The following is a 26,355-nucleotide window of genomic DNA, read 5'->3' as shown; positions in this document are numbered from 1 at the left end:
ACAATCATGTCCCTCTACGAACACTTCTCATATCTACTGTCAGAAAAATAATCCAGGCATGATGCAAAATTTATTGATCATTTAGCATTTCTCAGATACTATAGAAATGACCAATAATACAGCCCCAAGTAATTCGTCATCCATTGGCTGGGGGTAGGAAGTGGTGGTGGTAGACAGACATATACACTAGATGGAACATAGACTGAAAGCAGTAGGGCAGGGGCGCCCGGGTGGCTCCGTCGGTTAAGTGTCCGACCCTTGATTTCGGCTCAGGTCACGATCTCACAGTTGGGGATGGAGCCCGGTCAGGCTTTGCTCTGTCTGACAGGGAAGAGTCTGCTTGGGATTCTTTCTCTCCCTCTTTCTCTGTCCCTCCCCCCGCTCACGTGTACTCACTCACTCACTCAATAAATAAGCATGGCGATTCTCATAATTTTTATTCTTTTTTTTTTTTTAATTTTTTTTTAAGGTTTTTTATTTATTTTTGAGACAGAGAGAGACAGAGCATGAACGGGGGAGGGGCAGAGAGAGAGAGGGAGACACAGAATCGGAAGCAGGCTCCAGGCTCTGAGCCATCAGCCCAGAGCCCGACGCGGGGCTCGAACTCACGGACCGCGAGATTGTTATCTGAGCCGAAGTCGGACGCTTAACCGACTGAGCCACCCAGGCGCCCCATCTCATAATTTTTAAATAAAAGCTTGGAATAAAGAAAAAGGATGCACTGTAACTCACGTTTTCTGTTTTAACCTTCCACCATCAGTATCTGTTGTTTGAGACTGCAACTTCTCTTCATCATCTGACTGTGCTGCGTCATTACTACAAGAAGGGGAAGAAATCATTGTAAGAGAAGACATTTCCCCATCACCTCAAACGTCTTATGGATACTTACTATATACTCAGATACTCGGAATAAGAAGAAAAAAAAAAAAGACTATGTTAACATACTTTTTGTAAGTTTCATTTAAATGATGATCCTGAGAAGTTAGACTTGAGAGATCAAATAGAATCTTTAAGCATGGTACAATGTACAAAATGCAAGTGAAAGCAATTTAGGAACTCATGGAAAACTTACTACCAATGAGCCCTTTTGCTGGACAAAACCTGCTGCACAGAAATGACAAATTAACTTTCTCCTAACTCTTCAGGCACATCATGTATTACACTTTATTAAGATTTGCTTTCAAAATAATTATTCCTTCGATCTACATATATCGCACAGTAAAGTCAATCCCCTTACTCTGAAGCCATTTTCTGACCTACAAAGATAATACAATTACTTTTATTTTATTTTATTTTATTTTTTTAATTTTTTTTTCAACGTTTTTTATTTATTTTTGGGACAGAGACAGAGACAGACATAGCATGAACGGGGGAGGGGCAGAGAGAGAGGGAGACACAGAATCGGAAACAGGCTCCAGGCTCCGAGCCATCAGCCCAGAGCCTGACGCGGGGCTCGAACTCACGGACCGCGAGATCGTGACCTGGCTGAAGTCGGACGCTTAACCGACTGCGCCACCCAGGCGCCCCAATACAATTACTTTTAAAATCTGTGGCCCTTAAAGCAAGGTTTCAGAACACCAGGTGTTCATTCTGCATGGCTTTTTACCTTCAACATGTTTCAATAATGTCTCTAGTATTATGTACATCATTTTAAAAGAGAAACCAAAAAAATAAAATAAAATAAAATAAAAGAGAAACCAAGGAGCGCCCGAGTGGCTCAGTCAGTTAAGCATCCAACTTGATTTCGGCTCAGGTCACGATCTCACAGTTAGTGAGTTCGAGCCCTGTGTCTGGCTCTGCACTGACAGCACAAAGCCTGCTTGGGATTCTGCGTCTCCTTCTCTCTCTGCCTCTCTCCTGCTGGCGCATGCGCTCTGTCTCTCTCAAAAATAAATAAATCAACATTTAAAAAAATACATAAGAGAAACCAAATACTATGAGATTTAAGATACATACTATTGTCTCTAAATAACTGTATGGTCTTAAGAGAGAACAATGTTGAAGAATACATACATCAACTAACTCTATTTTAATTCCAAATTAAAAAAAAGAAGATTGAATGAAACCACATTAGGGTCTGTTAGAGTTCATAAACAGAGAAATCTTCACCACTCCGAAATACTATGAATAAATAATAACAATAGCCCATACCTTACATATTCCTTAGTTCTTCTCATGATGTGCAGAGTGAGGGGATTAATACCTGTTGGCAGTTTCTCTTCCGCAAGACTCAAAGGGATTTCTTCGCCAGTATCCAGGTTTTTAATCATGACACTGGCTAAAATTTCCTGAGGTAAAGAAGAACACCAAGAGGACCTATAATTTAATTATCTTTTTGAGTCTACGAAATCCTCAAACATTTAAGCTAAGGACTTTCTGGATACCTTCAGTACCGTGTACAATACTTTTCAACTTTTTCAGTGAGATACAATTCACACACTGCAAAACGCACTCATTTAAAGTATATACAGTTCAATGATTCTGAGTAAAATCGGAGTTGTGCAACCATCACCATTATTTAAGTTTAGAGCATTTCCACTACCTCAAAAAGAAACCCCATGCCCATTAGACAGCATACCTCATTCCCCTCTCCTCCCAGCCCCTGGAAACCACCAATCTGATTTTGTCTCCGTGGTTTGCCTATTCCGGACACTTCATATAAATCAAAACATACAGTACGTGGTCTTCTGTGACGGGCTTCTTTCACTTAGGACCATATTTTTAAGGTTCATCCACACTGCAGCATGCTTCAGAACTTCACTCTTTTTAATTGCCAAAAAGAAGTGCCACGTGCCCTTGTTGGGATGAGCACTGGGTGCTACATGTAGGGGATGAATCAATGACTGGATTCTCCTGAGATCATCATCGCACTAGATGCTAACTGACTTGGATGATAATTTTAAAAAAATTAAAAGAAAATAGTCCACATGGATAGGATATACCACATTTTACTTATCCATTCATGAGCGATGAACGTTTGTGTTGCTTCCACACTTTGGCTATTATGAATTTTGTGTGTGGACACAGGTTTTCATTTCTCTTTGGTGTATACAGAGGACTGGAATTGCTGGGTCACGGTAACTCAATGTCTAATATTTTGACCAACTGCCAAACTGCTTTCCAAAGTACAATAGGTTTTTAAAATGTGTTTAAATGAAACGAAAACTGGAGCACCTGGCCGGCTCAGTCAGTGGAGCATGTGGCTCTTGATCTCAGGCTTGTGAGTCTGAGCCCCACGCTGGGTGTAGAGACTACTTAAACTTAAAAATTAAAAAATAAAATCTTCAAAAAGAAGAAAAGAGGGGCGCCTGGGTAGCTCAGTTGGTTAAGCATCTGACTCCTGATTTTAGCTCAGGTCACGATCTCGCGGTTTGTGAATTCGAGCCCCGCATCAGGCGCTGCACTGACAGCAAGGAGCCTGCTTGGGATTCTCTTCCTCGCTGTCTGCCCCCTCCCCCGCACTCTCTCTCTTTCTCAACATAAATAAACCTGAAAAGAAAAGACACACAGACACTAAGATTTTGCTTCAAAACTTCATTCGGAATAAATTGGCCAATAGATGTATACTAAATTTTAATGGTAAGAAGCACTGAGTCTGTACTGTATATTACCTAACAAGTATAAAAACATATAACTATAATTAACATCAAGTTCTTTTTAAGCCCACTTGCTATAAAACTTGAGCCTTGTTTTCAACACATTTATTCTATCATAATTATATAAAAAGGCAAGTTTAAGTTACAGTTGCAAACCCTAGCATATTAAAGAAACAAAAAGGGGGCACCAGTCAGTAGAGGATGTGACTCTTGATCTTGGGGTTGTGAGTTTGAGCCCTATGTTGGGTGTAGAGTTCACTTAAAAATAAACACATCAATAAATAATCTTGTAAACTAAGAAAATCATCATGGGGCGCCTGGGTGGCTCAGTCGGTTAAGCGTCCGACTTCAGCTCAGGTCACGATCTCACAGTTTGTGAGTTTGAGCCCCGCGTCGGGCTCTGTGCCGACAGCTCAGAGCCTGGAGCCTGCTTCGGATTCTGGGTCTGTCCCTCTCCCTCTACCCCTCCTCCCCCCATGCTCTGTCTCTCTGTCTGCCTCAAAAAGAAATAAACATTAACCTAAGAAAATCATCAATTTTCATTTTTTCTTCTACATATGTTTTTGCTTAACGGCAATAAACTTAAAAAAAATTTTAATCCTGGTAAAATACACACAATATAAAATTTAACCATTTTAACCATCGTTGTATAGTCATATAGTTCGCTGTATAGTTCAGTAGCATTAAGCACATTCACAATGCTGTGCAACCATCACCACCATTCATCTCAAGAACTTCTTCAACTTCTCATTATGATTTTTGTATTTTATGTTTTTAAAAACAACAACAAAAAAATCTAATTATACCTCATCAGTAAGCTCTCTCCCAGAGTTGGATCTAGGTCTCTGAGGGCCCATCACTTCACCTGCTATGGTCTGCCCATCAGGTGCTTTTCCATTTTCCTAAAATTATAATTTCATAAATAGAAAGTAGATGGAGTCAATTTCTATAAATACTCAATTATTCATTACCACACACAGTTCTAAAGAATTCCATAATTCAGATAATGGAGGCTACTGAAAATTTAAATGAAACACTCCATTTCAGTCCTTTATTATTCCCAGCATGCTGAAAAACATTAGGTATCAAAACCATTGCTGCCCATGAAATAATGTCTTAGTAGTCTTGAAAGCAAATAGATGTTCTATTTGAACCTGACCCAAAAGCAGTTCTCTACTAGCAGAATGCCAGCACTAACAATGCCATTAATCAGGGCTATCCGTGCGCATATCTCAAAGGCGGGGGCTGGCAAACTTTTTCTGTAAAGAGCCAGATAGTAAATATTTTAGGCTTTTTGCTTCATATGTAGTTTCTGTCACGTATTCTTTTTTTTTTTTTTTTTTTTTTTTTAAACAGCTCTTTAAAAATGTAAAGACTGGAGTCAGTTGAACGTCTGACTCTTGGTTTTGGCTCGTCATGATATCATGGTTTGTGGGTTCGAGCCCCTCGTCGGGCTCCACGCTGTCAGTATGGAGCCTACTTAGAATTCTCTCTCTCCCTCTCTCTCTCTGCCCCTCCTCTGCTCACTCTGTCTCTCTCGAAGTAAATAAACTTAAAAACAAAATGTAAAGACCATTCTCAGTTTGGGGACCCTATTAAAAACAGACGATTGCCAGTCTTTGCTCTAAGGCTACGGCAAGACCGGAGTGCTGTATCTCTGAGTCTGCTAACCTGCCCCAACCACAGCTACCACGTAAGTAAGCCCTGAGTCCCAGAAACCGGCCATGGTAATATACATGCCATCAGGTCCTTTCTATTGCCTCACATATGGATATATAGCCTAGTACATGAAGGTTTTGTTCATGATTATATAAAGGCAATTGTAATTTGACCACAATTATCAATAACTTTGACCACCATAGGTCAGGTAAATGAAGACTGTAGTTGATGGTTATTAGTATTACAGTAATATCACAAAATGCAGCATTCTTTCGTTATTTTAATTGTCTGCTGAATGCCAGGTGCTTGGCCCACATTAGCTCATTTCATCCTTTAAGACACCTTCAGGGAAGGTTTTCCCCTCATCCTATCCATGGGCCATCTGAAACTCAGATGTTAATATAGCTTTGCTAGAATCACCGAGCTATGCAGTAGCAGAGCTGGCAAAGGGACAGAAGAAAGCCAGGTTTAGGGACAAGGAAATAATTTTGCCTGAAGAAAGAAGGCCCAACAAGCAACAAACCAGCCAGCTGCAGAAAGTTGTTAACGCTTATATCAAATACAACATGAATTCACCAACCTGGGCAGTAACTATTTTATCTCCACTGGTAGCACTCGCCAAATCAAGAGAAGGCTGAGAATCCTTGACTGTATTCTCTGAAGCCATGTTCGTACTTAGGAGAGTATCAGATGTAATATTCTCTTTGGGAACTGCAATGATGATGATGATAATAATGATGATGATGACAATGGCAACAACTAGTATTTATACAGGACCTTATATATAGCTTGAAAAGTGCTTTAACCTTTGTCCGATTCTTACGACAATCCCACGAGGAAAGTGGTTTTATAATTCTCATCTTATATATGGGGACACCAGAGTTCAAACAAGTTATTTAAATTCTTCAAAGCTATACAACTTATACATGAAGAGATCTAAGTCTTGAATGCAAATCTTAAGCCCCCAATGGAAACGGATTTCAAAGTTTGAAGTCTGCTGAAATGTTCTGTTCGAGTATAGTAATGTAACTTATGACCAATGTAAAACACTGTCACTTTTAATTACTGAAATAACTTTTAGAACTTGGTCATGGTCATCAACATGGCTGTATATAGTATAAACTGAAATAAAATTGGAAAGTTAAATAGTTTCAACTCCAAAATCTCCCCACCAAAAGTTATTTCTCAGTTAATACTTGCCATCTAGATCAGGTGTTTTAAGGGCCTCAAACTCCAATTCGCTTTTCTTTTTTCTTGGTGGCGGAGCAGGTCGAGATGGAGGTGGGGGTCTAGGAGGTGGGAAATTAGTTGGAGGGGGAGGGCGTGCCGGAACAGGCTTCTTTGTACTAGCCACTATATCGGGTTCCGGAGTAAGTTGTCTTGGGGGTTTGGCAGGAGCCACTTCTTCCATGGCAGCAAAATCTTTAGTAGATAAAGAGTTTGAGGACACAGGTTCTAGAACATCACTTCCTTTGACTTCCACGGCTTCCTTGTTCAATACTTCTGCTTCGCTTTCAGGCACGTTATGCTGCTCAGCTGAACTTATTTCAGTTAACTTCGTGATTTCATCTATTGACTTCTCACAGGTATCATCAGAAGGAAAACATCTATTCGATTCTAATTCAGTTTCTTCTATGGCATTTTGACTGTCTGCCTTTTTGGAATCTTCCTGCAGGACTTGATCTATGGCTAACAGTCCAGGTATGTTGCTAAGATCTGATCCAGCTCCAACAGGACTGGCAGTAGCCTGATCAGAGTGTCCTTTTCCTTTGGAATCCGAAGAGTCATCTTCAAGCTGTAGTACTTTCTGACTCTCCTCAATAATACTTTCAATAATCTGGTGAAAGGTTCAAAAGCAGCTTTTGAAAAATGAAGCTATTTATAAGAACATAATAACAGCTAATCATTTACATAGTACTTAGTATGTGCCAGGGCATGTTCTTAACACTTTACACATTTCAATCTTCACAATAACCATATGAGATAGCACTCTTAATGTCATTATACAAATGAAGGAACAGAGCATAGAGGGATCAAGTGACTTGTCTGGGGTCACAGAGCTAGTAAAGTGATGAAGCTGGCAAAACTCCAGGGACTACAAAAAGGGTTCACACACTCAGCTCACCTTGCTTTTTTCCCTTTTATTTCTTGCCTGTAGCTGAAAAATACAGACAGGGTTTTTATATCTTCTAACATTTGGAAAAAAAGATGTTCTCTATCCAGCCCTGTCATTATTACCACTTAAAAACTCCCAGTCCACTTATCTTTCTACCAGGCCCAACCATGGATGACGTCCGCTTTCTCAATTCCTTGGCTCCGGAAAGTTAACAGAACGTGTCACAGAACCATCCTGATGTGGCGTACCACAAATTCACGCTGACTTCAGCTGGATATGACTGCTGCTCAACAATATTCCTCCCTGATTTCCCAGCACGGTCCACACATTAGTTGGTCTCAACCTTCACATTTTTATCCTCATCTTACCACACTTTTACCAGAGGGATATTAACTAGAGTCCACCTACTTTGTCAATTAGGGGGTTACTGAGCGCTGAGTACCCTAGTGATAACAGAAGCCAGCGGGTTGAAGAAAGAAGAAGAGGTGACAACACAGAGATAGCCAGCACGATGTAGGTTTTCCCAAAGCTTGGCTGTAAGCGGAAGAAGCTGCAAGAAAGTGACCCAGCACTTTTATAAGCTGAGTGGAAGGAGCCAATGGAAAGTAAGATAACAAAGTTCTGGAGAAGAAGGGAAAGAGGGTCTCTTGTGTATTAGACCAGTACACGTATTTTCCATTTAATCATCACATAGGCCTTGACGTAGCTGGATTATCTCCCTTCTACGGAAACAAGAAATAAGAATCTGAGGTAAAGCCATTAAGAATTTTGTCCAACGTCCCACAGCTAGTAAACTACAAAGTCAAAACTGAAATCCAGGTTTTTCTCAAAAATCTAGTGGGTTTTTTTTTTTTAATGTTTATTTTTGAGAGAGAGAGAGAGAGAGAAAAAAAGAGCAAGCACGGGAGGGGCAGAGAGAGAGAGACACACACACAGAATGTGAAGCAGGCTCCGAGCTGTCAGCACAGAGCCCGACGCGGGGCTCGAACTCATGAGCCGTGAGATCATGACCTGAGCCGAAGTCAGACACTTAACCTACTGAGCCACCCAGGCGCCCCCAGGCTTCTCAGTCTCTAATGTGTACATGAAGCAGCTTATCTGCTGAAAGTGAGAAGGATATAAGTGGGCACAGTGAATGTGAGATGACTGTAAAGGTCTGAAATAATCACTATGCATAATGGAAAGACTGACACCAGAAGAGGGGTTAAAACAAGGTTAAAAATCACAGGTCTTCTCTGATCCCTTATATGAGAACAATTTCTCCCTTGACTGAACTCTACCCTTCTTACCGTTCACTACAGTGTGAACTATAATATAAACACAAGGTGGTACATGGGTTAGCTCTATATAAAGACTTTCTCCATGGCAGATAAATAGCTCTTGAAAAATAAAGCCCGTGTTGTCTTCCTCCTGATATGCCCCCATAGCACCTACTACCAGTCCCAAGCTCTGCTTCAGGAGGTAGCAAATAGGGGAAAGACCCAGAGAACAGTGGGGATTAAGACCAACAATGGAGATGATCGTGCTAAGGCAACTGTTGGCTTCCTATCACCTCCCTGCTTCAAAAAACTCACTGCTTTTCCAGTGACTGTACAATAGAAACCAGATGTGTTAGTATGACCTAAGAGGCATTCCCATAATTTGGCCGGAACCTTGGTCTCTATTCTCATCTGCAAACATGCTGCACGTTTCTCCATGCCTTTGGTTATGCCTTTCAACTCCCATCTTTGCCTGCCCAAATCTTATCCATTCATCGAGAACCAGCTCAGATGTTACTTCCTCCATGAAGTCTTCCTCATTCCTATCCTCGAGCAGGAAGTAAGGTCTCCCTTTCTGTTCTTATAATAGTTTGTAAGTCTACTTGAACACTTTTTACATTCAGTTTTGTGTTTATCTAATTTCCTCTACTAAAATGTAAACTACGGGGGACAGGGATTGTGTCGTGCCTGGTGCAGTGTATATCCCACAGCCTTTATCATTCATTTGTGATACCTAAATTGATCGAAAAAACTAGAGCTTAAAAAGTGAGACCGAGTCTTGAGCCTCACTCAACTGCTCCAGTGTTTACTATGTTTTTCAGTTTCTAAACTACTTAAAAATCATTTTTTGGCCACTATTAGTTACCCATTTGCATCCTAAGAAAAAATTCTTAAAAAGGAAAGGAAAAACTCTAGTGGAAAACACAGAAATGTTCCAAGTTTTCAACAATAAAAATGGGCTAGATACATTGTAATATATTTGCTTGATAGAAACTGACACATGAAATAAAAACTGAGTATTGAGACTGTGTGATGAAATATGATGAAAAGTAGTAATGGCAAGAGGAAAAGGTAAAATATAAAATTCTATCTACACTACAATTAGGTAAAAAAAAAAAAAAGGCATGCAAATGGGTGAGAACCAGAAAGGAATGCTGAAAAATTAAGATGGCTGTTTGTTACAATGTAGAACTGTGGACAATTTCTGATTTAAACAGAAAAAAAAGGGTATTGCTCATATCTTACTTATGCTGATACACAATACGTTTCTCCCAAAAAAATTCCTTTTAAGGGGGGAAGTATGATCACTATTGAAATATGGAGTCCATTAAATGTATAAATTCCGTAAGGGTAGAACAATGGAACTTCATTGGGGGGTGATTTTGCCCCCACACTCCTCCCCAGACATTTGGTGATGTCTGTAAGACATTTTTAATTGTTGTGATGGAGTGGGGGTAGGGAGGAATCTATTGATATCTAGTGGGTAGAAGCCAGGAATGCTGCTAAATATCCTACAACGCATAGAATAGTCTCCCCTTCCCTCTGCAACAAAGAATTATTCAGCCTAGGGGCACCTGGGTGGCTTAGGCAGTTAAGCATCTTGATCTCAGCTCAGGTCTTGATCTCAAGGTTGTGAGTTCAAGCCCTGTGTTGGGCTCCACGCTGGGTGTGAAGCCTACTAAAAAAAAAAAAAAAAAATTATTCAGCCCAAAGTGTCACTGTTGAGAAACTCTGGGATAGAGAATGTGTCATTTTGCTGGTCTCCAGAAACCCACTGGCTAGAACGGGGCCAGGGGCACAGAAAATACTCAAAGTAACATAACTGAACAAACACACAGCATCCTTTCTCCTTGGGTTTTATCCTGATACTGTGAACTGCCCGTGGTCAAAACTTTTATCTTGTGTTCTGTCCCTTCTAGTAAACCAAACTCTGAAGCTTTTCTTTTCTTTTCTTTTCTTTTTTTTTTTTTTACTGTTTATTTATTTATGGGAGAGAGACAGAGTACAAGCAGGGAAGGGTAGAGAGAGAGGGAGACACAGAATTGGAAGCAGGCTCCAGCCTGAGCTGTCAGCACAAAGCCTGATGTGGGGCTTGAACTCACAGACTGTGAGATAATGACCTGAGCTGAAGCAAGATGCTCAAGCGACTGAGCCACCCAGGCGCCCCCAAACTCTGAAGCTTTAAAGCATCAATTCTATAAAAGGTATTGAAGGCACTATCAGAGTAATGATTTCTTATAACCTCTAACTCATAAAGACATCAGGATTTGTTGCACTGAGCGTTTCAATACCTTTAACTCTTGGTAGTAACCTCAAGAAGAGCTGTTCTGGGGCGCCTGGGGGGCTCAGTCAGTTAAGCGTCCAACTCTTGATCTCGGCTCAGGTCACGATCTCATGCTTTGTGAGATGGAGCCCTGCGTTGGGCTCTGTGCTGACAGCGCGGGTTCTCTCTCTACCTCACCCTCTGCCCCTCCCCCGATCTCTCTCTCTCTCTCAAAATAAATAAACTTAAAAAAAAAAAAAAGAATAGTTGTTCTGATAATGGCCTCTAAGAACAGCTTATTCTAATACAAATACAAGCATAAAAAATAAAAACACATTACATTTTTCTAAATACTGTTTCAAGGAAAAATTATTGATTAGTTCGATTATCAAATGACCTCTAAAAAGCCTGATGTGTCTTCAATCAGAAACTCAAGATTCAAAGAACATTTACTGAACATCCAGCAAGTACACAGCACTATACTAAAAGAATACAGAAAACTTTTCCACTTTAAATATATCATATAAATAGAATATCTGTTAAACTAATACTGATATTATATCTTACTAACCTTTTTAGACACATCTTGTTTCAATTCTTGTACAGGAGACTCATTTCCAATTTTGTATGCAGTGTTCTCAGTTTCCTATATTAAAAAGAAAAAGCAGAGACCAAATGATGACTTCCTTTCTTTAAAATTCTGTTTAAGGGGCGCCTGAGTGGCTCAGTTGGTTAAGCGGCCAACTTCAGCTCAGGTCATAATCTCACAGTGTGTGGGTTCAAGCCCCACATCGGGCTCTCTGTTCTTTAGCGTGGAGCCCACTTCGGATCGTCTGTCTCCCTCCCTCTCTCTCTCCCTCAAAAATAAATTTAAAAACATTAAAATTCTTTTTAAGATGGGTACAAATTAGAAAATACAGCATTGATAAAGCAAAGGCCCATAGAGCTTAGATGTTTGTATACTGAAGACGGCCGAGATTTTATGTCAACTGGGACAATCTGATTTGTGTAAGGTTACCAATCAGCAATTTTCTATTTTTGTACAGCAATCAGATATTTTCCTTTAAAAGTGCCCCTCTTTTTAACATTAAAAACCATACCGGAAGATAAGAACTACCAAGTACCTCTGTAGCTTAAAAAGATTCAGGATTTAAACAAAGGGTTGAGTCAGAATTGTTCTTTTTCCCAGAGTATTGCTCCATAAATATGCATAAATATAAAAATACATAATGCAGAAAACCACATTCAGAGAATAGTTTTCTTAAAAGCTCTACATGTTTTAGATGAAAGCAATCAAGACAAGAAGTTAAATCAAGTCCCCCCAAACAGTAAGAGATGAAAAACATTAAACCCACCAAAAATACATATATATCTACGTATACATTCATATACACATACGTACATATATATATATATTTGGGAGGTCAGAGACGGTAGAAATGGATACAGTTTTTCTGCTGGAAAAAAATTCTGGTAAAACAAGACAATCGCACATTTGCAAATGTAGCACAGTATTTATCTCCATCCTAAATTGTCACTACATTTACTAAAGTATAGCAATTTGAGTGCTACTAACAACACTAAGAAAAAAAACTTTTCATCGTTTTTATACACAACATAGAGTTAAAAAAGGTCACTATAACTATTTTTGACAGATAAGCAACCTAAGGCACATAAGGATGTGTGTAAGTATCAAGGTAGCACTTATACAAGTATTAGGATATGATCATGATCGGTGCCGTGATAAAATTACTCCAGATCAATATAATGCTGAAGATTTAATGTGCTAGAGAAATTTATGTAGAACTTCTGATATCTTCAAGCTTAAAAGCTGTTTCATGGAATTTTAAGTGTCAGGTAAAACCCAAACTACCACAACCTATGAGGGCCTACATCTTTGCCATCTGTATTTCTCACCTCCCTTGTCCACCACAACCTCACAATTACATTTTGGCCAACTGGATGGTTCTTTACCATCCTTAGAGCGATAGCTCAAGTGCTTTTAGAAAAGGGTGCCTGGGTGGCTCAGTTGGTTAAGCATCTGTCTGACTCTTGATCTCATCTCAGGTCTTGATCTCAGGGTCATGAGTTCAAGCCTTACAGAGGACTCTCTGCGCTGGGTCTGAAGCCTACATTAAAACAAACAAACAAACAAATAAACAAACAAACAAAAAACGCTTTCCCTAACCACCTTAAAATAGCCTTACCTGCTTAACTTTCTATCACATTATCATATTTTCTGTTTCTTCATTGCAGTTATCACCATCTGAAACAACCTTGCTTACTTGTTTATTTATTTTTTTGTCTCTTCCCTGCCCCACTAAAACGTAAGCTGTATGAGAACAGAGACTTTTTCTGTCTACCACTGCACAGCCAGTACCTAAAAGAGTGCTGGGCAAAAGTAACCATTTGCTAAATGAATGCTGAATAACACATGCCTCTGGCTTTTCCTCAGTAAATACACATATCTTAAGTTTACATATCCTTTAATCAAATCCTGGTTTTAAACAAAAAAAGAACAACTCTAATCAAAACCAATTAGTAAGATAATCTTGACAAGACCAGGGAGAGAGAATACTTGAAAGCTGATGGTCATTAAGAACAGTTAATGAATATTAGAGAAACACCTTCAGCTGTCGTATGAATTAAGTATATTTATCCAATTATCCTCCAATAATTGTTCATTAATAGGAAAATCAGAAGCACTGCACAACATAATCCCATGGGTATGTTTCCTAAGTTAACCAAAGCAAAAATACACACTCATAATTCCTGTACCTCGATTTAATTTGTTTTAATTAAGTATTTACAAGGGTCACAGATTAACATTCTCACACTGATCAAAACTGCCAAGCAGTGGGGCACCTGGGTGGCTCAGTTGGTTACGTGTCCGACTTTGGCTCAGGTCATGATCTCAGGTCATGAGTTCTAGTCCTGCATTGGGCTCTCTCCTGTCAATACAGAGCCTGCTTTGGATCCTCTGTCCCCCTCTCTCTCTCTGCTCCACCCCACTCCCAAAAATAAACATAAAAAAAAAAAAAAACTGCCAAGCTAAGCAGCGACTGCACTTCTATCTTACTTGGCTTTAACAAAACTCTCCTGGACTTTGAACCTTTGAAAGGTATCAACCTCTATAAGGTAAACTGTGATTAAGTCACAAGTTTAATGGAGTGATATGGCGCCTACCAGAGGATCTAATCTCCAGAGAAGTTAATCAGAAGATTTCTCAGTAAAACTTAATTTGGGGTTTATATAGTCATCTATGACTCTCAGTGGTGTGTAAGGTCCAGGTCCTTCCCCTAGCATCTTGATCAGGCTTGGGAGATGAAACCATGGAAGCCAAAAATGTGTCTGCAGACAACCAACACCAGCTTAGACTTCACACACTCCTCACTTATCACCTCCTTCTGGAGATGGGCCTGCCCCATTACTAAAGCACAGGGCCTACTAAATCCCAGCTTCCCACCATTAGGCCGTTTCTTGAACCCCTGCCGATCACCTCAGAAACACACGTCCTTAAAAGGTATGGTAGATCATTCAATTTCTAGTCATTCACACCACGGTTTCCCTCCACGTCTGTTGGATATTAGAGAGCTGCGTGGACCCTCCTCACAGTATTCAGTTCTATGACTAGAGCTTTTAATTTTAATAAGCACATCCAACAAAAGACTAATCATTTTCACAAATCATTTGTACAAAAGTAATCTACGCTCAAGGAAATCTTCATTATTATTTACTAAAGAAGAGTAAGCTAAAAATGTTAGTTATTGAGGCATCTGGCTGGCTTAGTTGGTGGAGCATGCAACTCTTGATCTCAGGGCTGTGAGTTCAAGCCCCGTGTTGGGTGTAGAGAATGTTTAAACAAACTTACAAAAATTCTTTAAAAAATAAAATAAAATAAAAATGCTAGTTATTAAAAAATTCAGGTCACTTCTAGTTTTTAGTAGCGAGGAATGGGAAGGTATTAACAGTGACTAAAGTGAAATTTTATTTATTTTTAAAAATTTATTTATTGCCCTTTTTTTTTTTTTTTTTTTTAGTAATTTCTACCCTCAACGTGGGGCTCAACTCAAACTCAAGACCCTGAGATCAAGAGTCCCATGCTCTTCCGACTGAGCCAGCCAGGTGCCCCAAAAATGAAATTTTAAAAAAACGTTTTAGAGATGTGATCTCTACTCTTTTTTGCTGAGAAAAGTTAAAAAACAAAAACAAAAACAAACAAAAAAACAAGAAACAACTCTTAAATAGTGGTCATGTCCATCCACTGATTCCTATCAATGTGATCCCTTTGTCCAAGTCTCAAGTCTTGACATTCTAACTGCCTCTTAACAGCTCTCTGCACTTAGTCTCTTCCCTCCAAACTGTCTCCCACCCTTCCACCACTTATCTTTGCATTAATTCCTCCATAAAAAAAACAAAACAAAAAACAAAACAAAACTCTGAAGAGCACAACTGTAAGACGTATAAAACCTGACTTTTAAAATGTCTTGCTTCAAAATTTTAAAGCCCAGAGTTCTTAACCTGACATTCAAGGTTGATCGAAATCTGGCCCCACTTTACTTCTCCATCATTTTACCACGGAAACGTTTACATGGGTCACGCCAGTCTTTCAATGCTCCCAGCAAATTCTATACCTTTGCATCGTAATGAGCTCATGCTACTGCCTAACATACAATGCTTTCCCAGTTTTTCTCTGCCTATGCAGATTTCTCCCAATTTTCAAAGCCAGGCACAAGTTCTACCTCTTCCCTGAAACTTTTCCCTGATACACCAGGTACCTGTGCTCTCGGGATTGTTCTATCTTCCCTTCCCCTTCCAAACTCGTTGTGGCACTTCAAGTCTATTCTATTCTACAAATCATCAAAAATCATCTATTTTGATTCTACAAATCATCAAAATTTTCTTTGGATTGCTTAAAATATCAATAGGTATGCTGCTATACATGATATGCATTCAATAGTCGGAGAACATTCACACCACAGACTACCATTTAACAATACAAAGGAATAAACCGTTGATAACACGCAACGACTTGGATCTCAATCCTTTGAGCCAATCTCAAAAAGTCACACACTATATGACTGAAGTTATAGGACATTCTCAAATGACAACATTACAGAAATGGAAAAGAGCTTACGGGCTGCCTGAGGTTAGGGATGATTTGAGGTAGATGGCGGGTGTGACTTTTATAAAAGGGTACATAGCTCAAGGGAGAGCTTTGCGGTGATGAAAAAGACCTCCATTCTGTGGTGGTAGTTACACAAATACACATATGTAATAAACTGAAGCAGAACTATACACTCATATTGTACCAATGTCAAATTTCTGGTTTTGATATTGTACTATAATTGAGATATTGTACTATAATTAAGATATAACCACTGGGTGAAATGGGTGAAAGATACACAGGAGTTCTCTGTACTATGTTTGCAGCTTCTTGTATCTATAATTATTTCAAAATGAAAAGTAAAAACGAACACTATCCAACTGCATGTTTATCTCCTAAATATGTATATTTTCTAACTTTATTCAAGTTAAGCACAATCTATAATTACTGAGATAAAGTAAATTTCCCAAACCTGTTTGTTACAACCTAAAAACATCTTAGAGCTAAGTGGCTCTTAAAACCTACAAGCATAAACAGCAATTGTCTCTGGATATGGGGATTGGGAGGTGGATGAGGAATGGGAGGGAAGCTACATTTTCAACCATCTACTTTTTGTACTAGACAAATTTTCACCATGTCCACGCATTATTTTTAAAAATTGTTTTTATCAAATACAAGTAAATTTGTATAAAATAGAAGAACTAACTCTCCTTAAGCATTCAGTTTAAGAAAAAGAACATTACCATTAGCTTCCAATCTCTTAAATACCCTTCTCCATCTTCATTACATTCTCTCTCCCTGAGAGATGACTGATACCTTCAAACTTTGTTTTTATTATTCCCTTGCTGTTCTTTATAGTTTTACTATGTTTGTATCTTTAAGGAATATATTCTTTAATTTTACATGGTTTTGAACTTAATATAAATGGAGTATTACTGTATGTATCTTACTGTGACTTGTTCTTTTCCCCCACTCAACGCTATGGTGCTGAATTCATCCATGGCATTGTACGTAATGAATTCATTCATATCTACTGCTGTAGAGGATGCCACATGAACATGCCACAATTTATCAAAAAGATCGGTAACCAATGTGTATAAATAGAAGGTAAGAATACTGGTAGTAAAAAAAAAAAAATTCGGCACATTTGAGATTATATATACATTCTATACAGACATACACAAACATACACAAACAGTATGTACTCTATTTGACGTAAATAGTTCTGTTGGGTGATGTTCTTGGCCTTAAAATGGCTCTCATTGGCACAGTATCTCATAATGTCTCAACACCAAACTTCTTTGCTTGAATATAAGGCTGGGATTGCTTTTTATATATAATGATGATACCAATGCATGTGCCCATAAGAAGTATCAAAGTGTTTTGGTTATTCCACATTTTTGTCATGCAAGTATTACTTTTTCAATTAACACACACGTATTTTATAGTATTCGTTTATTCTGAACATTATAAAACAAATGGAAATTAGTGGAAATCTAAAAAACGTACAATCCTTTTCCTCATAGCACAATATTTGTCATTTCTAGAGCACCCAACCACACCTAGTAAGATACAGTGACAATACTATTTAACAAAAATAATAAGCAACAGAAAAGCAAGAAAATTTACATAAAATAGAAAAATGAGTGAAAAGTATACACAATTTGTAGAAATAGAATTCTCAGAAAACACAGCTTACCTTTAATGTTGAAATCCCAACCTTTCCTGGAGACCTGTACAGAAATAAAAGGAAGGAGGTATTGAATAGTGGAGGCAAGAAGGGAAATACATCTACACACTTATTAAAGACAAGCCCACATTTTAAAACACTTATATACTTTGTGATTGAAAAAAGTCTTCTGTGCACATAGAAAATGTAGAAAACATAAAAAAGAGAGAAGAAAATTAAAGTGACCTATAATCCTATGATCTAGGGATTTGAGTATGTACCTTTTGTCTTCCCATATACATATGATGTATAATACTATAATAAACATTCTTGTAAATAAAATTGGGGCACCTGGGTGGCTCAGTCGGTTAAGCGTCTCTTGGTTTTGGCTCAGGTAATGATCTTGTGGTTCGTGAGTTCGAGCCCTACATCCAGCTCTGCACAGAGCCCACTTTTGGGATTCTCTCCCTCCCTCCTTCTCTTTCAAAATAAATAAATAAACTTTAAAATAAGCATCCTTCATAAATAAAATTGTGTGCTCTTCCATGATAGTTTTTTTTAAGTGTATTTATTTTGAGAGAGAGAGAATCCCAAGCAGGCTCTATGCCGTCAGCACTGAGCCTGATGATCCCACAGAACTGTGAGATCATGACTGGAGTCGAAATCAAGAGCTGGATGCTTAACCGACTGAGCCACCCAGGTGCCCCCATGATAAATTTCCTTAAAATAAATTTTCTAAAAGTGGAATTGCAGGCCAAAAGTATACATATTTTTCAGCATTTTGAGAAACTTTCAAAGTGCCCTTCAGAACAGTTGTACCAGTTTATACTCTCACTGCTCTGAGTGCCTGTTTCTTAATACCCCCGCCAAAAATGAGTGTTATTTTGAAAACCTTTACAAATTTGACAAGGAAAGTATCTCATTATTATCTTAATTGCAGTTCTTTGATTTGTAGTGTAGATGGAAAGTTTGATACGCATTAGACAGTTACTCTGCTTTTGAAGAGAGGTACCCATTTTTGTTTGTAGCTCATTTATCTACTAGAGCAAAACTATTCCTTTTTTTCAAAAAATTTTTTTAGTGTTTATTTTCGAGAGAGAGACAGAGTGTGAGTGGGGGAGGGGCAGAGAGAGAAGGAGACACAGAATCTGAAGCAGGCTCCAGGCTCTGAGCTGTCAGCACAGAGCCGGATGCGGGGTGAACTTGGGAAGGGCAAGATCATGACCTAGGCCAAAGTCAGACTCTTAACCAACTGAGCCACCCAGGTGCCCCAGTAAGAAACACTTTTAAATGAATATTAATACGTCATTTCTAAAACTTTTTTGTAAAATGTAATGATTACAGATGATACTTTATTTTGAAAGGCATCTTCAACATTATCAAATCAGATCGCCTCTTTTTACAGATAAACAGAGGTGCCCAGAGGTTAAATGAGTTTCCCCAAAGTCATATATTTAGGGGATAAACCAAGAGAAGCATCAAGTTCAACGACCGTGCTCTTCAAATGGCAAACTGAGTAATCCATATTTGCTGTAGCAATCTTGAACTTCTAATCAAAACTTAGTGTGATAAAAAAATTATTTTGGTCACTTAACAGAACATCAACCCCTTTATTCAACAAACACTTATGGAATATCTACTATGTACCAGGGACTACAGATATGAAGATGAATAAAACATAATTCTAGTTTAGGAGGTTTTTAAAGCTCGTTTAAAAAACAAAAAGGTAGTAGGGGCACCTGGGCTGCACAGTCGGTTGAGCATCTGACTCTTTTTTTTTAAAATTTTTTTTTTTCAACGTTTTTTATTTATTTTTGGGACAGAGAGAGACAGAGCATGAACGGGGGAGGGGCAGAGAGAGAGGGAGACACAGAATCGGAAACAGGCTCCAGGCTCCGAGCCATCGGCCCAGAGCCTGACGCGGGGCTCGAACTCACGGACCGCGAGATCGTGACCTGGCTGAAGTCGGACGCTTAACCGACTGCGCCACCCAGGCGCCCCTTCTTTTTTTTTTTTTTTTTTAAATTTTTTTTTTTTTTCAACGTTTTTTATTTAGAGCATCTGACTCTTGATTTCGGCTCAAGTTATAATCCCAGGGTCATGGGATCGAACCCCACATCGAGAGCATAGAGCCTGCTTAAGACTCTTTCACCCTCTGCCCCTCTCCCTGGCTCATGTTCTCTCTAAAACAAAACAAAACAAAACAAAACAAAACAAAACAAAACAAAAAAAAGGTAGCTATAGAAAATAGTGCTGACCATTTAACCGTAGTGCCCAAACAATATAATTTCATGTTGACAAAGGACAATTTGCAGAAATGAAAAATATATTCCCCATTATTTGGCTTCCCTGACATACCTATACAGTACCGCCATGTAACAAAATCCTCTTTATCCAGGGGTGATTAGGACCAAAGCTACTCTGATTTAAAAAAAGAAAAGAAAAAAAAAAAGTGTTTGACTCTTGATTTTGGCTCAGGTCATGATCTCATTTTTTGAGTCTGAGCTCCAGCACTGGGCTCTGCGCCGAAGGTGTGGAGCTGGCTTGAGAGTCTTTCTCTCCCCCTCCCCTGCTCTCTCTCAAAATAAATAAACTTAAAAAAAAAAGAAAAAAAAGAGGGGTGCTTGGGTGGCTCAGTGGGTTGTTTTCAGCTCTTGGTTTAGGCTCAGGTTGTGATATCGCTGTTTATAAGTTCAAGCCCCGCATTGGGCTCTGTGCTGATAGCGCAGAGTCTGCTTTGGATTCTCTTCTCCCGGGCTCACTGCCCCTCTCTCTCCCTCCCTCTCCTTCTCTCTCTTTGGCGCGTGCACACGCACTATCTCTCAAAACTAAGTTAGCATTAAAAAAACTAAAAAAAAGAGAAAAGATTCTACACAAAGGATGTCTAAATGTAAGTGGAAATCAAAAGAACAAAAATAAAAACAAAAAACCTCGAAGGTTATCGAATTTCTACATGGCACATGTTCTGACTGCCAATTAGAAAACACAAATCATCTGCCTCAGAGGTGTAACAGCAAATGGAAATAAGATTAAAAAAACCTTAAGCCCCAGGGCACCTGGGTGGCTCAGTTGGTTAAGCATCTGACTTTGGCTCAGGTCATGATCTTGAGGCTTCTGGGTTCAAGCCCTGCATTGGGCTCTGTTCTGACAGCTTGGAGCCTGCTTAAGAGTCCGTGTCTCCCTCTCTCTCTCTGCCCTTCCCCTGCTTGCACTCTCTCTCAAAAATAAACATTAAAAAAAAAGGGTTTTTTTTAAATGCCTTAAGCCCCATATGAAGTAGACAGTAGAAGAAAAAGAAAATCTGCCTTCCCATGACCCTCATCACTTCAAGAAATCTGACCAGGTTTTTAATTTTTTTTTTAAGTTTATTTATTTATTTTGAGAGAGAGAGAGAGAGAGCACAAGCAGGGAAGGGGCAGAGAGGGAGAGAGAATCCCAAGCAGGTTCCACGCTGTCAGCACAGAGCCTGATGTAGGGCTTGAACTCACGAACCATGAGATCATGACTTGAGCAGAAATCAAGAGTCAGATGCTTGGGGCGCCTGGGTGGCTCAGTCGGTTCAGTGTCCGACTTCGGCCCAGGTCATAATCTCACAGTTCGTGAGTTTGAGCCCAGCGTCAGGCTCTGTGCTGACAGCTTAGAGCCTGGAGCCTGTTCCGGATTTTGTGTCTCCCTCTCTCTCTGTCCCTCCCCTGCTAGCTCTCTGTCAAAATAAAGAAACATTTAAAACTTTAAAAAAAAGAAAAAAGACGCTTAATCAACTGAGCCACTCAGGCGCCCCTAACCAGTTTTTTTTTAGCTGTCAAAAAAAGAAAAACACACACAGAATGGGGAACTACATTTATCTCTTGTATGTAACATTTAATAAAGGGCACTTTTTGGCTATTGATTCACAGGGTCTAAATTATGGACTAATTGTTGACACACATGGAAATATTCCAGATTGGTGCTAACAGGGCTTTACCTATGCGTGTACCAACTATAAAATTTATTATTTTTGAGAGCTAAGGGAACATAGTGAAAAGAGCAAGAGCTTTCAAGCATATGGCCCCCGCTTAAATTAAATATTCTTCCTACCATTTACTCTATGTGTGATCTTGATGAAATCACTTAATTTTTCCAAGCCTCAATCTCCTCTGTAAAACAGGGTAAAAGCACTCTACTTCATAGACCTTTCTGTAAGCATTAAATGAGAGCACATGGGGCACACACAGTAAGTGGTAGTTTCTTCAGCAGCTTCGAATTGCTTCATCGAAATTCACAAATGAGGACCTTCAGCAAGTTTCTCTACGGTACTTTGGCAGTCTGTTGGTAGTGGGGAGACTGAGACCAATTTCTTAAACACAGAAAAGATACCCTACAGGCTGTCAAATTCCAGTCCACCTACCAACAGGGAATACGAGAAAAACCAGATTATATTGAGCTGGTGATTAAAATGGGATCCGGCTTACATTTTGTGATGGCATTAAACAAAAAACTAATAACAAAAGACAGTCATGTTTGAGACATATTTTAAATGTTACAAAGTTGTTATGATCTTGATAGGCAGTAAAACAGCTTCTTCTAGGCTAATCAAGCCTAAAATTGTCTTTAATAGGGGTAGCCTATATGACCAGGATTCTTTTGTGATACATTTTTTTGATCCATTTATAGAACACTGGCATCTAGTAAAAAGTGAAAGCATATTTATAATTTGTAAAGTTGGCTAAAACAACGTGTATGATTTGTATCATGTACCAAGATGAGAAAGGAACAATGCGTTTCACCCTAAGAAACGGTAAATCATAATTTAGTATTCCCACAGGAAGTATTCCTAATGGGGCATTATAATAATAACGAAACAATGGCCATCTTTTATTAAGCATGTGCCCAAAACCTTGCTAAGACTTGACTTAGTTTTAACTTCTTTTGTCCTCACAACTTTCCTATGAGGTAGTGTTATTACGTTCCCTATTATACACAACAAAACGTTTGAGGCTTGGGTCAGATTAGGTCACCTAAACTGCACTGCTAGTAAATTGTAGGGCCAGAATCTGACCCCAGGCAGTCTGACTCTAAGAGCCCACTCTCTCAAATACTTTGCAATATTGCCTCGTTTCCGGGCAAGGTCTTAAAAGATGATGATTATGAAAATACTATAATTGGCACTATGAACACCGAAGTAAAGGCAATTAGTGCTGCTTCTTGGGTTGGACTAGACTAAGTCAAAGGCTCTGAATCCTGATCTGCCTTTAACAACTACAATTAACACCTAATTGATTTGGCACTGCTAGGGAATAAAATAATGAAATGCTCCATATATAAAAGTTCAAGAGTGATGAAGCTTCTCTTTTAGTGCCAAACTTCTGAAAGTATTTTAATTATTTTTGAATTTCCATTTCAAAAGCAGCTTGTAAATAAGTACATTATAGGCTAGGCCTTGCCCTTCCAGTAATCTTTCCCTTGCAAATACCTTCTTAAACAAAGGATATACAATTTTCCCTTTCTTACTGACCTGGAGTAATTATGCTCAAATACCACACTATGTTTTAATATAGTAATGCCCTCCAGAGACATTTATTTGTAGGGAATTTATTTGCCTTCACACTACAGGACCCCAGGCTATTATGCCTGGAATGTCTGTGTTTTACAGTTTTGCATCACTTTCCTCAATTTAAGTGGTCACTTTAATTGGTCACTTCTTCCAGTTGGCCATGTGCCTGTCTTTAAAAGCTTCCCTCCCTTTCTAATTTTTGCTTCTAATCTGCGTTGAGCTGGGAAACCAGGTTTTTAAAAATGGAATTGTACAGTAAAGGAAGAATCCAGAGATTCTCAGTAAAAGTCTCCCGTGAAAAAATTTTTACGCGACTTTACTGTGGACTTCATGGCGCATTGTTTGATTGGTCAGGGGCTGTTTAAGTGATTATTTCTTATTTTCAGCTGTACTGGAGAATCTATTACCAAAGAAGTGGCTGTCAGGTAAGCAAGGTGTCACTAATCTTTGGTATCCCTGGACAACCACTCAAGTCTTCTCTGTTTCTCAGTCTCTGACTTCAAAGTAGAGATAAGAACATTATGCTATTTCAAGGTGATTATGTGCCTAAAGAAAACAACTATTCATGTTCAAGTTTGGAGACAGGAGAAATGGGCATCTAGAGGTCAAGAAAATTAAGTTCTATTCTAGGTTTTCCCAACCAACTAGCTACATGACCTTTAAGCATGAGTTTTTAGACTTCCCATAATTTTGGAAAATTTTAAGACCCTTCATTAGTTTGAGAGTGAAGGTGTTAATTTATACCATGATTAATGATCTAAATTTTATATCCTCTGATATCCCTTAAAATTGAGAAAAATTGTAGGAAACACTGACATAATCCAACACACATACATCCTGAAATGCCCAGTAATACTTTGATACATCTAGTTAAGTAGAAAAATAGTCCTTCAAGATTTCTGTAGATACTAATTATAGCAAATTAGAGCTCCATGTTAAGGTATAGAGCCTACTTTAAAAAAAAAAAAAAAAGAGGAAGAAAAGAAAAGAAACTCTGAAGTAACAGGTAGACATATTTAAGTATTGGTGGTATACCCCACTTAAATAAAACTTAAGAAACCAAAATGAGAGCTTCAAAAGTTCATTTTTTCATTTGAAAAGTTTTTATTGTAGGGTATTTTTAAATGAAATATTTTCAACACATTTAAATATCTGACAAAGCTTAATTCAAATAATAAACGTGCTTCTTATGAAGTTGAGCAAAAATGTAAAGGGCTAAACTTCCTTGATTACCTAATAGTGTAAGAAAAACTTCCAACATATGAATACTAGTTACAAACACAGAAAATCTTTGATTTTTGCAGCAGTTTCTGAAACTGAAAACATGTCTACCAATTGTACTATTAAATTTAAACATGAAAAACAAGCAATTTCTAAAACAGCTTCAAAATACAATCTGCTTTAAAAAAGTATCGGTATTCTGCTAAAAAAAAAAAAAAAAACACCCTATACGGCTTACAGATCAAATATTAAAATTATTTTTAGTGTGGTTTCCACTCAGGTTTTGAATATAAAAGTAATTTTCAAATTTGTACTTCAGTAACTTACAATACAGATAGAATATCTTAATTCATTATACCTTAGTTTCTAAAAGAGTTATTTTCATGTACCCGTTATGTTGAGTTTATACTAACAAAGCTCATGTTTGAATATAAAATAATGTGTGACAGATGCTTTCTCAGAGTCCCTATCCATTTAGCATTTTAATTACAGTTTTCCTTTTGCAGCTAGGGTATTTGTGTTTAGAACCAATTCATTTTAATGTCTGCACAACATTCATTATTTTTAAAATTTACGTGGCTTCAAAACATTGCTTTGTGGATTTTGCAAGACAGTATAGGAATTGTTTTTCTTTTATACACTCTGACCTGATCCAGCGATAGCCTTCACATACCTCAAGCAAAATTTCATTAGAATAATAAATTCACTAATCCAAAGGTAGGTCCTGGATTTGGATCTGATGACAAAAACTGCAACTTACCTAAAAGGTTGCCCACCAAGTTTCCACAGGAAGCACAAAACTCTGACAAAATAATACTGCATTCAATACAATTTCAGTGAACACTAACAAATATGCAAGCCAACACGTTTTATTAACCCTCTTAGCTTGACTTTGGAACTTGCTAAACCTGACTCTCTGGTAATGTCGAGAACAGTACTCATTTACTTTAAAAAAAACAAACTCAATCTCACAGAAAATGCATAGCACTAGGCTATTTTCAAGAGATCTGGATGCACCATAACTGTGGGGTTTTCTGTCACAGGTGTTAGAAGTGAGTATCCTATCTATTGATGTTACCTAGCACCAAAAAAATTTACAGTAATCCCTCTCAAAATTCTAAAAGGACTTTAAAAAATCAGTCAGAAAGGAAAAATAATTTTTTTAAGTGTTTGAAGGAAGCTTAAGAACCATTTAGACCGGGGCACCTGGCTGGCTCAGTGGGTAGAGCATGCGACTCTTGATCTCAGGGTTGTGTAAGTTCAAGTCCCACATTGGGTGTAGAGATTACTTAAAAATAAAATCTTAAAAACAAAAAACCAACCAACCAACCATTTAGACCAACAATCTCATTTCACATGTGAGGAAAAGAAGCTAAATAAGGTTAAATGAATGGTTAAATGAATCCATTCATTTAACCTTTACCTACTGCTTACCATGTACCAGCATTGTGCTAGGCACTACGTGTAATAAAACAGTGAACAAGGCCGACAGGATCCCCACCCTCCTAGAGCTTAAGCTAAGATCAAAGGCCTACTTAGGACTTGGACTCAAGTCTCTTCGGATTTTAACAACTCATGCAGCCTGAGAACTCACCCTAATAATTCTAAAAACCCTTCATGGTTTCACATGGGTAGGTAGCCAATCAAGTAAAACTGGCCATTTATTAAAGCCTTGATTACCTAAAATACCACCACAAATTTCCCAGGGAAGATTTGGGGATCCCAGAGACTGAAAGGGCAACATGACATCAATTTGGAAGTAGAAGGACTATTAAGCTTAGCTACATAGTAAAAAAAAAACCAAACAAAAAAACAAAACAAAACAAAAAAACAAAACAAAACAAAAAAACAAACCAACAACAAAAACTGAGAGCTGGAATCAGGAGATCTGTGTTTTAGTCCTGAATCTGCTAGTAACAAGGACTGTGGCCA

The 26,355-nt window shown here is 38.4% G+C and overlaps 1 protein-coding gene across 3 annotated transcripts in view; it reads right to left on the bottom strand.

Moving 5' to 3' along the window:
- The window catches only part of WDR44 (WD repeat domain 44), an 80,858-nt gene that overhangs the window by 33,060 nt on the left and 21,443 nt on the right, over positions 1 to 26,355 (bottom strand). For all 3 annotated transcript variants that reach the window (XM_058714239.1, XM_058714240.1, XM_058714238.1), the window contains exons 2-8: positions 17,700 to 17,733; positions 11,465 to 11,539; positions 6,456 to 7,092; positions 5,836 to 5,966; positions 4,403 to 4,498; positions 2,152 to 2,288; positions 733 to 816 (exon numbers count right to left, since the gene is read on the bottom strand). In XM_058714239.1, the coding sequence (XP_058570222.1) occupies positions 733 to 816; positions 2,152 to 2,288; positions 4,403 to 4,498; positions 5,836 to 5,966; positions 6,456 to 7,092; positions 11,465 to 11,539; positions 17,700 to 17,733 (1,194 nt within the window). The remainder of the gene's footprint in view (positions 1 to 732; positions 817 to 2,151; positions 2,289 to 4,402; positions 4,499 to 5,835; positions 5,967 to 6,455; positions 7,093 to 11,464; positions 11,540 to 17,699; positions 17,734 to 26,355) is intronic.

Source organism: Neofelis nebulosa, chromosome X, assembly GCF_028018385.1.
Source record: "Neofelis nebulosa isolate mNeoNeb1 chromosome X, mNeoNeb1.pri, whole genome shotgun sequence".
Taxonomy (NCBI): domain Eukaryota; kingdom Metazoa; phylum Chordata; class Mammalia; order Carnivora; family Felidae; genus Neofelis; species Neofelis nebulosa.
Note: the sequence above shows the minus strand (reverse complement) of the source record. Positions and strands in the feature narration are given on the sequence as shown.